The sequence below is a fragment of the Amia ocellicauda genome, chromosome 1, assembly GCF_036373705.1.
Source record: "Amia ocellicauda isolate fAmiCal2 chromosome 1, fAmiCal2.hap1, whole genome shotgun sequence".
Classification (NCBI taxonomy): domain Eukaryota; kingdom Metazoa; phylum Chordata; class Actinopteri; order Amiiformes; family Amiidae; genus Amia; species Amia ocellicauda.
The window spans coordinates 2,891,095-2,906,638 of NC_089850.1; the positions used below are offsets into that span (position 1 = coordinate 2,891,095).

At 35.0% G+C, this 15,544-nt stretch overlaps 1 protein-coding gene across 1 annotated transcript in view; it reads left to right on the plus strand.

The window, feature by feature from the left end:
- Positions 1-15,544, plus strand: part of vta1 (vesicle (multivesicular body) trafficking 1) — a 61,021-nt gene that overhangs the window by 40,329 nt on the left and 5,148 nt on the right. The window contains exons 4-6 of the mRNA XM_066701651.1: positions 694-769; positions 7,471-7,582; positions 13,836-14,015. Of these exons, the coding sequence (XP_066557748.1) occupies positions 694-769; positions 7,471-7,582; positions 13,836-14,015 (368 nt within the window). The remainder of the gene's footprint in view (positions 1-693; positions 770-7,470; positions 7,583-13,835; positions 14,016-15,544) is intronic.

The following is a 15,544-nucleotide window of genomic DNA, read 5'->3' on the forward strand; positions in this document are numbered from 1 at the left end:
GTTTAATTTCCCAGAGAATAAAATTGCAATTCACCTTTACCGAACTATATTTGGCAAGTACTGCACCAAGGGACCAGGTATATCATTATGCCATTTATCTCATAAGGAAACTAAGGGGCTACAGAAAACTTTACACAGCTTGTTTAGGCATGTACTACTCATACATGCAAAAACAGCAATTTTCAACAATAATTATTTAAATTAACAAAAAATGTAACTGTTATTTCAGGAGGAAACAGTTCATGTGAACACAACTGTTGTTGTTGATGTTTGACAATGCAGTTAATCCCACTTAGCAAGCATGGCTGTTTGTCTCTTTGCACTGCAAGCTGTTTAATTATTTTGAATGTGCTTGTCTGTTATATATTTTTTAGTTAACCAGTCTATGATTAAATACATATTACAGCACCTTCATTTCAAACACAATACATGTACAATTCAATAACCCAAAGGTATCTTACTATGACTTTTTTGCTCTGCACGTAATATTAAAAAAGTAATATAAAACCACTTTTATAACTTCTGCACCAGTAGGCTTTATATTTTATACATATTGGCCTAGGTCGATTTGTCTTTCTAAGAAAGCAAAAGCAAAATGTATGTGAATTTGTTTAAGAAAGAAAGGTTAATACAGCAGACAGTGTTCTGGGCTTTATTGTGTTTTTTTTATATATATATAATTTTTATTAACAGGAATATGATTAAGTCATTCTATACTGCAAGTCTCCTGATAGACGTGCTCTCGGTTTTTGGTGAGCTGTCAGAAGAGGTAAGTTAAAATTGTTAAATCTGTTTCACATCTATTATAATTATGATTGTTGTTGTTATTATTAGGGTTGTACCAATAAGGATTTTCTGGGCCAATACTTAAAAGATACTGATCCGTCGCAAAGCATTTTGACATTTAGAGTTTGTTTTTTGTTTTTTTCATTTGCATTTTCTGAACACAATGTATTTGAAAGCAACATTAAAATGCAGACAATAGCTTAAAAATGCTTACTGTTAAAACTGTGCTATGTAATGGTCTGCAGTCAATGTTTTCTAAGAAAAATTCAGCCTAACAGATCATAGCATTGCTGGATGGTAAAAACACATATGACTTAAAAATACAAAAAATGATGTGTATAGCAGTAGCAGCTATTAATAACCAGCCATTTTCCATTTGCTGAAGATAACAAATTATGCTGTCTCATTGAATGCCTCTAGCCTTGTTAAATTCTGCCCAGTAGAAAGTTTTTCTACTGCCAATATATTTGTCTTAAAGCAACACTGTGCAGCTCTGACAGCTCAGTCTCAGAGAAATGGTATGTTCAATAATTGAAAACAGCTGCTAAATTAGATCTATGAATTCCATCAAACAATTTTTAATTTCTTTAGTGCCGGCATTTCTGCTTATTACATTTTGTGATCATTTAAGTGCTTCATGAAGTGACAGTTGCTTAGATGCAGTTTCTTGCCTGTTTTGCCTCTTTTATCTCTTTAGCCACTTTTAAGTAGTCACTGTATTCAGTGTGTCTTGAGGTGATGTATTACATTAGTAATGTTGTAGACTTTATTTGGGTTGCCACCACACCAAAGATTTGCAGCGCTTGGCTTGCAATCAGTTGTTCTGATATTCTTATCAGACACTGAAAGACTGCACTCCAAATAACATGCCATTGAGATCACACATTGCATCCCAAAGCAAATTTCCATCTCAAAGTTTATCTGTCACAACATTATATTCAGCAGTTTTTAGTATTATTATTAATTACTTCATTTAGTAAGTATTATTGTCCAAAAAAGCTGATAGCCAATAATGTAATTTACCCATATATCGGTGCGATCCCAAAACCAAGCGATGTATCAGTGCATGCCTAGTTATTACTATTTTTAATATCAATGCATAAGACATTAATTCTTATGCACCACTGAATGTATTTCCCAAGCTGCTATGGGGTAGACACTCGTGTACTTTGCTCATGTACTTTGTTCCTCTCTTTTTTGCTATTCAGAAAAGTATCAAAAGACACATCCACAATCATGAAGAACTTGACAGATAATGGTTAAACTAAGTGTTAAATGTTGCAAATATGATAGAATTGAACAGAACAAATACTTTAATTAGATACTCCTAGCAACTCATGAGGATGTATAAACCTTAAACATTCAGTACCTTTCCAGTAACGTTTATGACAATATGGAGTCAAACACAGTGCACAAAATGCACTAATCTGAGGGCCACACATTAATGCAAACATAGTTCACATAAATAGAAATCCCACTGTCACGTCTAAAAAGCTCAAAATAAGCTCTCTGAATCAACCTGCAAGCATGCTGCAAGCTTTTACTCTGGACAACTCTTCCTTTGGATGTGCATCCTTCCTTAATGCTTTACAAATTTTACTAATTACATTGAGGGAAAAAAGTATTTGATCCCCTGCTGATTTTGTACGTTTGCCCACTGACAAAGAAATGATCAGTCTATAATTTTAATGGTAGGTGTATTTTAACAGTGAGAGACAGAATAACAACAAAAAAATCAAGAAAAACGCATTTCAAAAAAGTTATAAATTGATTTGCATGTTAATGAGGGAAATAAGTATTTGATCCCCTATCAATCAGCAAGATTTCTGGCTCCCAGGTGTCTTTTATACAGGTAACGAGCTGAGATTAGGAGCCCTCTCTTAAAGGGAGTGCTCCTAATCTCAGCTCATTACCTGTATAAAAGACACCTGTCCACAGAAGCAATCAATCAATCAGATTCCAAACTCTCCACCATGGCCAAGACCAAAGAGCTGTCCAAGGATGTCAGGGACAAGATTGTAGACCTACACAAGGCTGGAATGGGCTACAAGACCATCGCCAAGCAGCTTGGTGAGAAGGTGACAACAGTTGGTGCGATTATTTGCAAATGGAAGAAACACAAAATAACTGTCAGTCTCCCTCGGTCTGGGGCTCCATGCAAGATCTCACCTCGTGGAGTTTCAATGATCATGAGAACGGTGAGGAATCAGCCCAGAACTACACAGGAGGATCTTGTTAATGATCTCAAGGCAGCTGGGACCATAGTCACCAAGAAAACAATTGGTAACACACTACGCCGTGAAGGACTGAAAGCGCCCCCAAGGTCCCCCTGCTCAAGAAAGCACATGTACAGGCCCGTCTGGAGTTTGCCAATGTACATCTGAATGATTCAGAGGAGAACTGGGTGAAAGTGTTGTGATCAGATGAGACCAAAATCGAGCTCTATGGCATCAACTCAACTTGCCATGTTTGGAGGAGGAGGAATGCTGCCTATGACCCCAAGAACAACTTCCCCACCGTCAACCATGGAGGTGGAAACATTATGCTTTGGGGGTGTTTTTCTGCTAAGGGGACAGGACAACTGCACCGCATCAAAGGGACGATGGACGGGGCCATGTACCGTCAAATCTTGGGTGAGAACCTCCTTCCCTCAGCCAGGGCATTGAAAATGGTTCATGGATGGGTATTCCAGCATGACAATGACCCAAAACACACAGCCAAGGCAACAAAGGAGTGGCTCAAGAAGAAGCACATTAAGGTCCTGGAGTGGCCTAGCTAGTCTCCAGACCTTAATCCCATAGAAAATCTGTGGAGGGAGCTGAAAGTTCGAGTTGCCAAACGTCAGCATCGAAACTTTAATGACTTGGAGAGGGTCTGCAAAGAGGAGTGGGACAAAATCCCTCCTGAGATGTGTGCAAACCTGGTGGCCAACTACAAGATACGTCTGACCTCTGTGATTGCCAGCAAGGGTTTTGCCACCAAGTACTAAGTCGAAGGGGTCAAATACTTATTTCCCTCATTAACATGCAAATCAATTTATAACTTTTTTGGAATGCGTTTTTCTGGATTTTTTTGTTGTTATTCTGTCTCTTACTGTTAAAATACACCTACCATTCAAATTATAGACTGATCATTTCTTTGTCAGTGGGCAAACGTACAAAATCAGCAGGGGATCAAATACTTTTTTCCCTCACTATACATAGCTTATATATTTTCTGTTACTTTACTGTGATAACAACTGATTTCTGTTTTACAGGATGAAGAGTGGAACAAATACTATATTTTTAAGTTGTAATATACTGCACAAAAGAAGAAGAATGATAGTCTTTCACAAATTATTGTTAAGGAAATCCAGTTATGACCATCATTATGACCTTTGTTTGTGAAAGTTATGCTCTTAGTTTAAGGTTGTCTTTCCCATTCGTTTTAACAAACTGGTCCTTGGGAGCAAACATTCTTGTGCTTTTTACTCTCACTCTTAATTATGCAGTTCACATTTCATTGATTACTATTATTTTGTTTAATTAGACCTTTTTAACTTAAAGCTTTTATGTATATATATATCACTCAAAAATGTAAATTAAGCAAATTACTAAAGTAGTACAGTTAAAGGAATGTGCCTTTGCTTCTTAAAGGAAAACTCCTGTTAGTTCTAAAGTCATGGTTTTATGCATCTTTTTGTTTTAACAGTGTTATAGTAAGATGCACACCACTCTTCCATATCAAGTCTATCAAATAAGCAACTTTTAAAAATGTTACATTTAAAACTGAACAAATAATGGTGAATGCCAAACTTAAGCATTTATGCTCTCTATTTCTTTGGATATGTAGTGTCATAACTTCCAGAATAGTGAAACAAACTACAGAATAGGGTTGTAAGTGCTCCGGGTTTGCTCAAGAGGTTCAGCTCCAGCTCCACACTGCTGCTCCAGCACCAGCTGCTTTTAACGTGTTCCAGCTCTGGAGCCACAAGAAAACTGTCCAAACTAGGATGGGATCATTATTTATTAAGTTATTTTAAGTTATGTTGCTTTGCTACACATTTTCTCAGATGATAAAAGAGATAAGAATGTACACTACATTACCAAAAGAATGTGTACACCTGCTCATCTCATTCCAAAATCATGGGCATTAATATGGAGTTGGTCCCCCCTTTGCTACTATCACAGTCTCCACTCTTCTGGGAAGGCTTTCCACTAGATGTTGGAACATTGCTGCAGGGATTTGCTTCCATTCAGCCACAAGAGCATTAGTGAGGCCATGCACTGATGTTGGGCGATTAGGCCTGGCTCCAGGCAAATCTCTTCCAATTCATCCCAAAGTTTTTCGATAGGGTTGAGGTCAAGGCTCTGTTCAGAACAGTCAAGTTCTTCCACACCAATCTTGATACCATTTCTGTATGGATCTCACTTTGTGCACTAGGGCATTGTCATGCTGCAACAGGAAAGGACCTTCCCCAAACTGTTGCCCCAATGTTGGAAGCACAACATTTTCTACAATGTCATTGTATGCTATAGAGTTAAGATTTCCCATCAGTGGAACTTACAGTTGACCGAGGCAGCTCTAGCAGGGCAGAAATTGATGAAAGGTGGCATCTTATGATGAGCTCTTCAGTACGGCCCATTCTACTGCCAATGTTTGTATATGGAGATTGCATATATGTGTGCTTGATTTTATACACCTGTCAGCAATGGGTGTGACTGAAATAGCTCCACTAATTAGAACGGGTGTCCACATACTTTTGGTCATGTAGTGTAGAAATCTGGTATTAAAGCTTCAACTTAAAGCAACCAACTTTTGCACAATCTAAAGTCAGGACATTTCAAGATAACAGATCGCTGTAAAATTGGGTGAATTTAGGCAGATTAAATAATTTGTAGGTGGTGTTATTAATCTGCAGGGGAGATTGTGTGCAGTAATGTGACCATGCCACACACCTGCTGGTATGTATGAATTGGCTAGTGTATGTTACTGTGTGTGTTGTCACCAGGTAAATAGTAACTTTCTTATTCCAGTACAATCTACACAAAGTAGTTCTTATTTTGTCTTTTGCAATAAGGGTAATTTAAAATGAGCACTGTCCCAGCACTCAATAATATATGGAACTTAACATAAGAATTGAACACACTGCCCAGAGGCCCATTGAAGTGTCTTCATTATACTGACCTACTTTTGTTGGCTGGGCCCAAGAAAAGCTAATTGGCATGAGTCTTAAGTTTGACATCCACCATTATTTGGTAAATTTTTAATTTAACATATTAAAAAGTTGCTTATATGGTAGACTCGGTCTGGAAGAGTGGTGTGTATCTTACGTAGACACTATAAGAACACATAAAGATGCATAAAACTGTGATTTTAGAACTGACAGGTATTGCTTTTTAAGAAACAAAGGCACATTTTGTATACACAGTCCAGGAATGAATAGGTTAACTAATTCCTGGATTTCCCAGAGCCTTGGAACAGATTGCAATGCAGTTGTGTTGGATTGTATCACTGTTGCTCTAACATGCATATTAAAACATCTACATTTGTCTCTTGTTGCCTCAGATGTCCTTCTAAAGCAAGAAGTGACCTATGTCAAAAGACAGACAATGTTTCATTGAGAGCTTTCTCTCCCTAAGGGGCAGGCATTTTCCTAATGTAGAAAGCTCATTGGATGACGATTTTTAACACTGGGCCTTCATAATGTAACACTGGCCCAGACAATGAACCTTCACAATCTCCCATGATTACATTGCCATTTCAGAGTTCCGTGATGAATTGCATGGTATTGGATTACTTACAGAAAGAGAACTTTCAACACTTGACTTTTAAAAAGCTTAACTTTTATTTAGGAATTAGCTCTCCTGTAATTAAAGCATAGTGCCAGATACTATTCACTTCAATACTATTCAGTATGTGTACATTTCAAGTCCTATCAGAACTTTAATCATAGCTATCATCAGACCAATGCTTTTAATCAGTCATACCTGGTTACTGAGGTTTTTAAACAAAATAGGTAGACACCTACACGCTATTTATTTATTTACCCTTTTCACAAAACTTTGAAATAATTGCAGTTTCTTGCACAGTGTGTTATTGACATCTTTGCTGATGTATTTGCATTTATGACTTATGAAAGATTAGACTGGAATATTTTGTAGATAATTATGGCAAATCACTTTTTATTCCATATTAGCTTTATTTTATTTTATTTTATTTTTACTGAAAGGCAAGCTTCCTTATTACAGAATAATCTTCACTGCAATGCAACATGAATGAAACAAGCATAATTTTCTTGCTATATAATACATATGTATTCATACATAAAAGTTACAATGACTGAGTGGGAAATATCTATTATGTAATGGCATAATATGGTAGAGAGCAGTTCCTGTAGAAGGCAAATCTCTTTAACAAATTCAGTAATCTAAACCTAGCTGAAATATTCACTGCATGCATAACTCATAAATACTACTGTATGTACACCAGATGTTTATATACTGCTCGTTATGCAACACTAAACTATATTGAAAAGCATTTTGAATGCTATTCTGGCCATTTTCAGTCCATCCTTTAATATAAGCTCAGAACTTATAAATCATATATTTAATTGTGTAAATATATTTTATGTCCTGTTATACAGACTAACTGAAAGTTCTTATTATTAATAATATTTGTATTATAATTATTTCTCCACTGCAGAACTTCCAGCACAGGAAATATGCTAGATGGAAGGCAACTTACATCCACAACTGTCTGAAGAATGGCGACACTCCGCAGGCTGGGCCTATTGGAATGGAAGGGGAAGCATATGGTGAGGGCTGATATTAGCAATCAGTGAGACAAACAAACCATGGCTCCTGTTAACAAAATACATTTTCTTGGGCATTTCTCAAGCTGCATTGAAACCTGTTTCCTTAATCTCTAAACTGGCATACTCTTGTTTGTAAAGGTTACCCATATTGTGTACTCAAGCCTTATCAAGTTAAAACTTGTACACAGAGACCAACATCAATCCTAATGACTTGGTCTGCCGAGAAGCTGATATTTATTTTACTATTCTTTTACAATGTTCTTATCTTTTACGTATGAAGGGTGGGGCTCATTTATTTTAATGCTGCTAAAACCCTTTTAAGTGACTCATGGTGGATCATGGTTCTTTACTCCTCTAAATAAATAAATAATTTATGTTTCAAATAAGTTATAGAATAAAATTATGCACGACCAGGCTGACCCTATTTGCTAGTCAATATTTGGACCTCGGGTAAATCATTAGTTTTGGCTATGGGCATGATAAGCATACTGTAGATTATATTATTATTACTTATGACACAGGTTTTGATTTTATCTGTGTTTTATTTATACTTATCACGTTTGTGAGTGTGTCAAGAGTGAATTTATTTTACTATAAACTATAAAATACTTAAATCTTAAGGGTGGTTAAAAGTAGTTTAAATGCAATTAGTGTAACCAGGCCTTATGAGAAACATTTGATTTTAAGTTTTCTAAGATGTGAAACAGTCCGATTAGTTTGCACTTTAAACCTATTATACTGAACTGCAATATTCTTCACAGTAAACATCTGTTGGGTGTGCTGTGTTTGACCTGACCTTTACACGTCAGAGCTGAAATCATATTGAAGACTGTATGTACTGGGACTTCTTAACTTGTGGGCCTAAACATGCATAAACATTGGGCAGTATCAAGGGACCCATGTGTTTTGCTTTTATCTGGCTTGGAAAAGTAATTTGTATCACATTATTATATGCAATGTTAACTAGAATATTTGTCTCTGTTTTATATTCTAAATTTCACTCACCCAGAGGCACATAGGGGCTTAATGTTTCTTGTATTTTCACTTGAAACGTTTCCTCTTGAGAAAGAGCTGGGCCTCTAACTCTAAGCAGTGACATCATGTTATCCCCACTGATGTGTAATAATGCCAAGAGAAAGCTGATATCATGGTCTCTCCCTTATTGTGTCTACATATCGGATCTTATCACTCTATATTTCATTTTTTTATTCCTGGTGTCTCTTAAGTAGAGCAAGATTTTGGTGGAACGTGTGGTTTAATTGAATAGTGATTGAATGTCAGTAGAAAAGCCCATACAATCACAGTCTACTGGAGAAATACTGATAACAGCAGAGTACTTAAGGTTTTTATTTGCCACTTAATAAACAAATGTGTAGTATTTTACACTTCCAGGTGTTCCAGATAGTTTTGTCTCATTTGCTATCAACATAATTAAATTTCAGTTACAATGTTGCTAAAGCTTTAAAATAAATTCAGTTACTTCTGCACACAATATATTTTCTAAGTATATTGGTTTGAATAGCTTTTAGGAAGGATTTGGTCCACACTGTTACAGTGCATTGTAGACACATTTGTGATTTGATCTAAACTTTTCTAAATTTTGACTTATAGCGTATACACAGTATGCATATAAAATCTCTAAATGTATATGTGCCGTCATTATTATTGTTAAATTATTGTATTTTCTTGATCACTTTTACATTTATAATATAAATTTTGATTTACTACAACAGATTTTTTTTTTTGTATTTGTGTAGTGATTTATATTTCATGTTTTAAATATATATATATATATATATATATTTATATATTTATTTTATTTTTTTTGTTGGGGGAAAAAAAAAAGTGACATCAGACAGATAACAGCCTTGCGGGCACCCCGAAAATTCAATTAAATTGTGTATATCCTTCACATTATGTATATTGTGTTCATCCAGTTTTGCATTTCAGAGTAATCATGAAAATCATAATTTATGAAAACCAGATTTCGGAACTGTCGAAACATTTGAAGGCCATGTGGTTTATAGGGGGCTCATCTGCAAATCTCAGCTTGGGGAGAATATTTAAGCAATCATGATACAGATTTTCTAATATATATATATATATATATATATATATATATATATATATATATATATATAGTTGTTGTTTTCTCTTAATATGTTCTGTATATATTGTAGTGCCAGTCAACCTGCTTTGAAGGTTATTGCTGAAAGATTTGGTAATAATTACTGCTTTGTTAAAGCCCCTCAATAAAAGCGCCATTGTTTCGGATGCACATTTGCTTGACTTTTCCATTTGAAGGGGTGGAAGATAATGAGCAAGGAGAATGGAATGGGCAGAACAACAATTCTGTTTAAACAGTAGAGAACCAATCCAAAGTAACCTATCAGATAAACATATTTTCCAAAAGTATCATCTATGCTGGGCTACCGACAAACATTGATAGAAAACCTAAAATATCGGAAACCTCAATGCAATGTTGCCCTAGAGTTACAGAGAGTAGGCTTGTTTTGTCTTCTGTGTCATGACACTATGGAAAATTCTGATTACTTTTGTTGATTAATTAACAGGCTAAGAACATAAGGTACAAGGTTTAATTAAAGGTTGTGCTGAAGGAAAGACCTGGGATGAAGAGATGATGTTAAGTTTAGAAGAACAATGGAAAGTAGACTAGTCTGCCAGTATTATTGTAATTAAACAATGGAGTAAACAGTTTTTATTTTGGTCATCAAGCATTTATCTTCCTCTATGGAGAAACACAATTTTTATGTTTTATGTATTGTCACAAGGGTAATGCCTAAAATTTTTGAACAGAGGTACTTTGAGGTTTGTGCAAATTATTTTATGAATATACACCAAAGTGGATGATTTTGATTGGTCCACAGTGTCTATTTCAGATAGTATAGAAACTTTGCAAACTTGAAAGGTGTTTGTCTTTAGATGCTATATACCACGTTTCAAATTCTTCTGCTAGTTTATTGTTCTAGAGCAGATTTTTTAAATTAAAGTAGGTCAGTTGCATGATTTTCATTATCCTACAAGGGTTTAGACTGGATGAAGTTCTTACTATAAAGGGATGCATATAAAAATCTAAAAGTAAACTGTCAATCATATCATATAGCTATACTGTCCACACAAAGTGTCAGAAAACTAATAATCAGGAAAATCCAAACAATAACAATAATAACAAGTACAACAATCATTCTGTCTCAGCACTATAAATAATATGAATAGAGACTAACTGATCAGAATACATACATTAACTAATTATTCCCCAATGTATTTCTTCCCTGTACTACTATGTTTTGTTGTTTACAGTAGGTTTTGCATTTAATCTTAAATACAACAGTAACAACTTTGGCAACCAAAAGCAGGATATTGTTAAGCATTAAGTAAGTGAAAGACTTGCATTTTGAATACTTGAATCTGATCTTCCTACTGCTCTTCTAACAGTGAGGTCAATCTCATTAATGCTATTTTTAAGGCACTCATCTGAAATAAACTCCCAAGAGATTAGTTTTGTCAACAATTAAAATGTTTTTCAAGTTTATAATGTCACACTTGGTGAAATGACTACCAACGCAATTAAAAAAATCCCAAAAGCCAATCTGCATAAAAAAAAGAAACATGTTGCAAGACTTTGATGTTGTTATACATGTTCATATGAGAAAAAAATAGCCAGTCTGTGGCCAAAAAAAATGCATCAAAGGTTTTCTTAGTCAGAGGACAATGAGGCAGACTTGTTTTGCAGATGTGATGTGGTTTTACTGTTTTCCTTCTTTAATAAATCTTGAAATATTTGTGATGATAATGCAGGTTTTGTGTAATTTACAGTATGTAAACTTGCTTTTGCTGTAAATTTAATCTGACACTGAATTGTGGCAAAACAATCTGTTATGTAAAATGTTGCATAATAAGTTGCTTAGTTATTGTTGATTCCCAAGTAACTGGAACATATTGTCAATTGTGTTGAATATTATCATAATCTAATATAATTTACATTCTAGTTAACCAGTTCCTCACAGATTTCCCTTCTATAGCCTATGTCCCTTTGTTTTCGATGGGAGCCATTGTTTCAATGAAAGGAATTGAATACTCTTCCTGAATGCTCTGTAAAGTTTTAAATTGCCATATTTAACATCAGTTAACACTCCATGCCAGTAATCTCTCTGAGTATCAGTATCAGGATAGTATGTTATACTGCTTCTTTCCTCCTTGGCAAACTTGTCTGACCTGGTTAATCTTTTAGTCCTTTATTTTTCTTAACAGACTAACAGTACTGTGTACTTAAACAGCATGGTTTGGCATTTAAGCACAGTCATATTAAGGGAATAAACCATCTATTGTTTGTTAGTTTTTATATTGAAAGTCATCTGTGTGTTTAAACAGGTATCACTCGTGAGATTTACAAGAGTAGATGTCCTGAACTATAAAAGTAGGAGACATTTGTTCGTTTTTTTTTATTTTTTATGCATAGCCCATTATTTATACACAGTCAAGTTATTTTTAACCACTAGAGCATGAAGCAACTTACTGTATAAATTCAGCCGGACAAAGCCATGAATGACTAGGAGAGCCCTAGCTTGATTCCACAGGGAGGTATCCCAGCTCCTATTGCACAGTTGCAGTTCACAGCACTCATCAGAAATGTTGCTGTTTGTGCCTGGGCTACTCATTTTAAATTAGTGAAATACTTGACTTTTTTTTTTTTTTTTTTTTTCAGCTTTCCAGACAGCTGTTTATATCTTGCTATATTTATGCATTTACATGGTCTGACAGCCTTTGGTCTAGTAGGTTTAAGGCCATCCTTCAGTGTTTAATTTTGTTTTAAAACCCTATTGTATTAGTTTATAAGATGTTGTAGTACTAGATTAATATAAGAAATCCCACACACATATATTGAGTCCCCTTAAATTTTACAAAGAATTCAAACAGTATTGCTGTCTGTATATTACCCTTGAGCTCTGGAGGGGTATTGTAAAGTGTATTGTTCTGTTTTAGGTGGGTAGGCAACAGCATGACTGAGAACTGTGGTTTAGTATATTGAGTTGATGTGCTGATAACTATTTTTCGTAACGTTTAAAGTTGAAACACACTTCTCTCTTTTTGCGGTCGTCAAGTCACGCATATTGATTTTCAGTTCTGTTACCTTAACAGTTCCTGAAGCAGATTACAAAACGTCAAAAGAATAAAGAAAGTGACAAATTCAATAATTATATTATATAACATTTATACTTTGCTCAGATAGCACTACATGACATCAATATTAAAAACTCAACAGTGTTCTCAAATATCCATTGCTTTAAAGACTTGAGGGTTACATGAGTGACGTATCGAGTAAAATCCTCTCGGGCTCAGTCCCACAACATGAGGATGTTCATATCCCTAAAGTGGCTAGCATTCCTTAACACAGATGTTATTTCAGAAAATACATCTTTATTGGATTTTGTGTCCCTGTTAGACAAATATATTCGTTATATTATGCACTGATAGTTTGCCAATTTCATTTGAGGTGCAGTTTTTTTGGTAGGAGTATTTGCATTGCTGCTCTAAGAAAGGTATGTTTTATCAGTGTTGTAAGACCTCGCATTTGCCTCACCCCTTGTTTTTAACCTGTAAGTTAGTCCTGTAGCCCAAATACGTTTGGGGAATAATAAAGTAATCAAAACAGGAGAAAATTATAATATCCATCAATGATTATCCTTAGTCAGCATCAGAGGTGTTTAAACGTAAAGCTTAACTACAAAATATGTTTTGGTTAATATGTTTGTTTAAAATAAATCTATTATACCAGCATTAGAAATATTCTGCAAGTTAAAATGCAGTTAAGTTACAGAGACGTGCTAACAGTATGGCACACAATGTGCCTGTGATAAAGAAATGCAGAAGTCTCAATTCAGGCAGTGACAGAGGCAATTGTAAACACTGTCTAAAGTTGCCACTTGGCCCCATAATATTCAGAACCTTTCGAGATATGGAAGGTTTGAACTCAAAGCAATAATAAACCTTTTCTAAATTGAACTTGTTGCTATATCATGAGACAGCATGATACTCCAGTTGTGTTTTATCAAGATGAAAAAAAAACAAGATTTTTGTTAAGCTGTCTACAAATGAGAAGTGAAAGTAGCAACAGGAAGCTAATGTACACTGACTTGTCCTGCATTATGACTTCCAGTATAGTGCAAGCATATTGTATTATTGGATTTTTATGGTAAAGTTGTATGTTCTTATTTCTTTTGTATTCTAACAGATGTTGAATATGATGCTGAAGCTGGGGCATCCTTTAGGGTACCTCAGGACCCCATGCCTTCCCAGCCAACAATGCCTGGAGCTGACACAGGTGACATACCAACAAACTTTACAAATATTCAGATTCCACCTGGTGCCCACGCCCCTGCCAACACCCCAGCAGAGGTGCCTCACAATACAGGTATTGAACCTACAGAGTATATTAGGAAGTCTGTCTGCAGTGTTTAAAAGATTTATGAGGAGTCATATGGCCAATAAAATTGTACTTAGGACTGTAACAAAGGGTGCATTATTAAAACATAATATTCCAAACACATTCCAGATCACCTTAACTGTTAATATTTAATTGAGTCATTTCATCTGTATGTATGACCAGTAAAAATATCTTTCAATGTTGATTAAGTGAGGTTATATTAAACAGTTCTCATTTTTATCATGTTCATGTATGTAATGCTTATTATACATTACCAGTCAAATGTTCTAGAACACACCCATTTTTCCAGATTTTTTTTAAATTTAAACAGTTCAAGTCCTGTGGATAACCTGAAATGGTACAAAGATAAGCAGTTAAAAAAAAAAAAAAGTTTAGTTTACCAAAAACTGAAAAATAATGTACATTTCAGAGTTATATACTGTAATACTACACCCTCTTAAGTATTATTTGGCAGTGTTACACACAGCTCCTGTGCCTAGAAGTTACACTGTATTCCTACAATGCGCACATCATTTGAAAACGTATTCTCATGGCTACCAGCACATTTCATTCTCAAACACATCTGATGTTACAGTTTCCGTGTCGCCCGCCGTCATTCAGAGCCCGGGGAAGGTAAACGTCTGCTCCGGGGGGTGGGGGGGTCTCATTCAGACGGTCACAGATCACTTAGTGAAGAGTACACATGGGATTAAAGAGAAGCACATGGATTTAGTGCCCATTTAAGGGTACCAGAGGGGTTTGTCAGCTTAAGGGGTTACAGTTTGATAAACAAAACGATTCCATGTTTTTATCTCCAATTGTTTATTTGTTCTATGCTATGAATACATTGAGGCATTAAACTGCATACATGTCTATAAAAACTGGAAAAATTGAGGTGTTCTTAAACTTTTGAGCGGTAGTGTACATAGAATTATTGGATACATTACAATTAGATGTAATCTTTCATTTAAAGCTTATTGTGGTAGTCAAAAGAACAACATCTTTTCAAATGGATTATGAAATTGTTGGTTAATAAACAATCATACGTGGCAAAATAAAAAGTAACGGATTCAGCAACTCTGCATATTTATATTTAGTATTTTACTGTAATTTATTTTATTATTTACTATAATACTATATAATTTAATATTACACATTTTTCCTTGTAAACCCTGAAAGAGACAATTGTATTTGGATATGTATTCTGTAATTTTGAATGTACACACTTTATCATTTTTAAAATCCCTAAAACTAAAAATGCAGTTAAGTTACAGAGACGTGCTAACAGGGGAAGGACCTCACGATTAAACCAGTCTTGTGTACTTTGGCTAATTTTACATACAGGGGAAAATTGCCTTAATCATTTTTCTTTTGGCATTCCATTGCAAGTGCAGAGACTGGATTGTATTAGAAAATGGTCTTGTGTAATTACTGAGTTACATGAATAAATGCAGCTTTGTTACAATATAGGCATTTATAATGAGTTTCATACATTTTAATGGGGTTCAGGTTTCAGT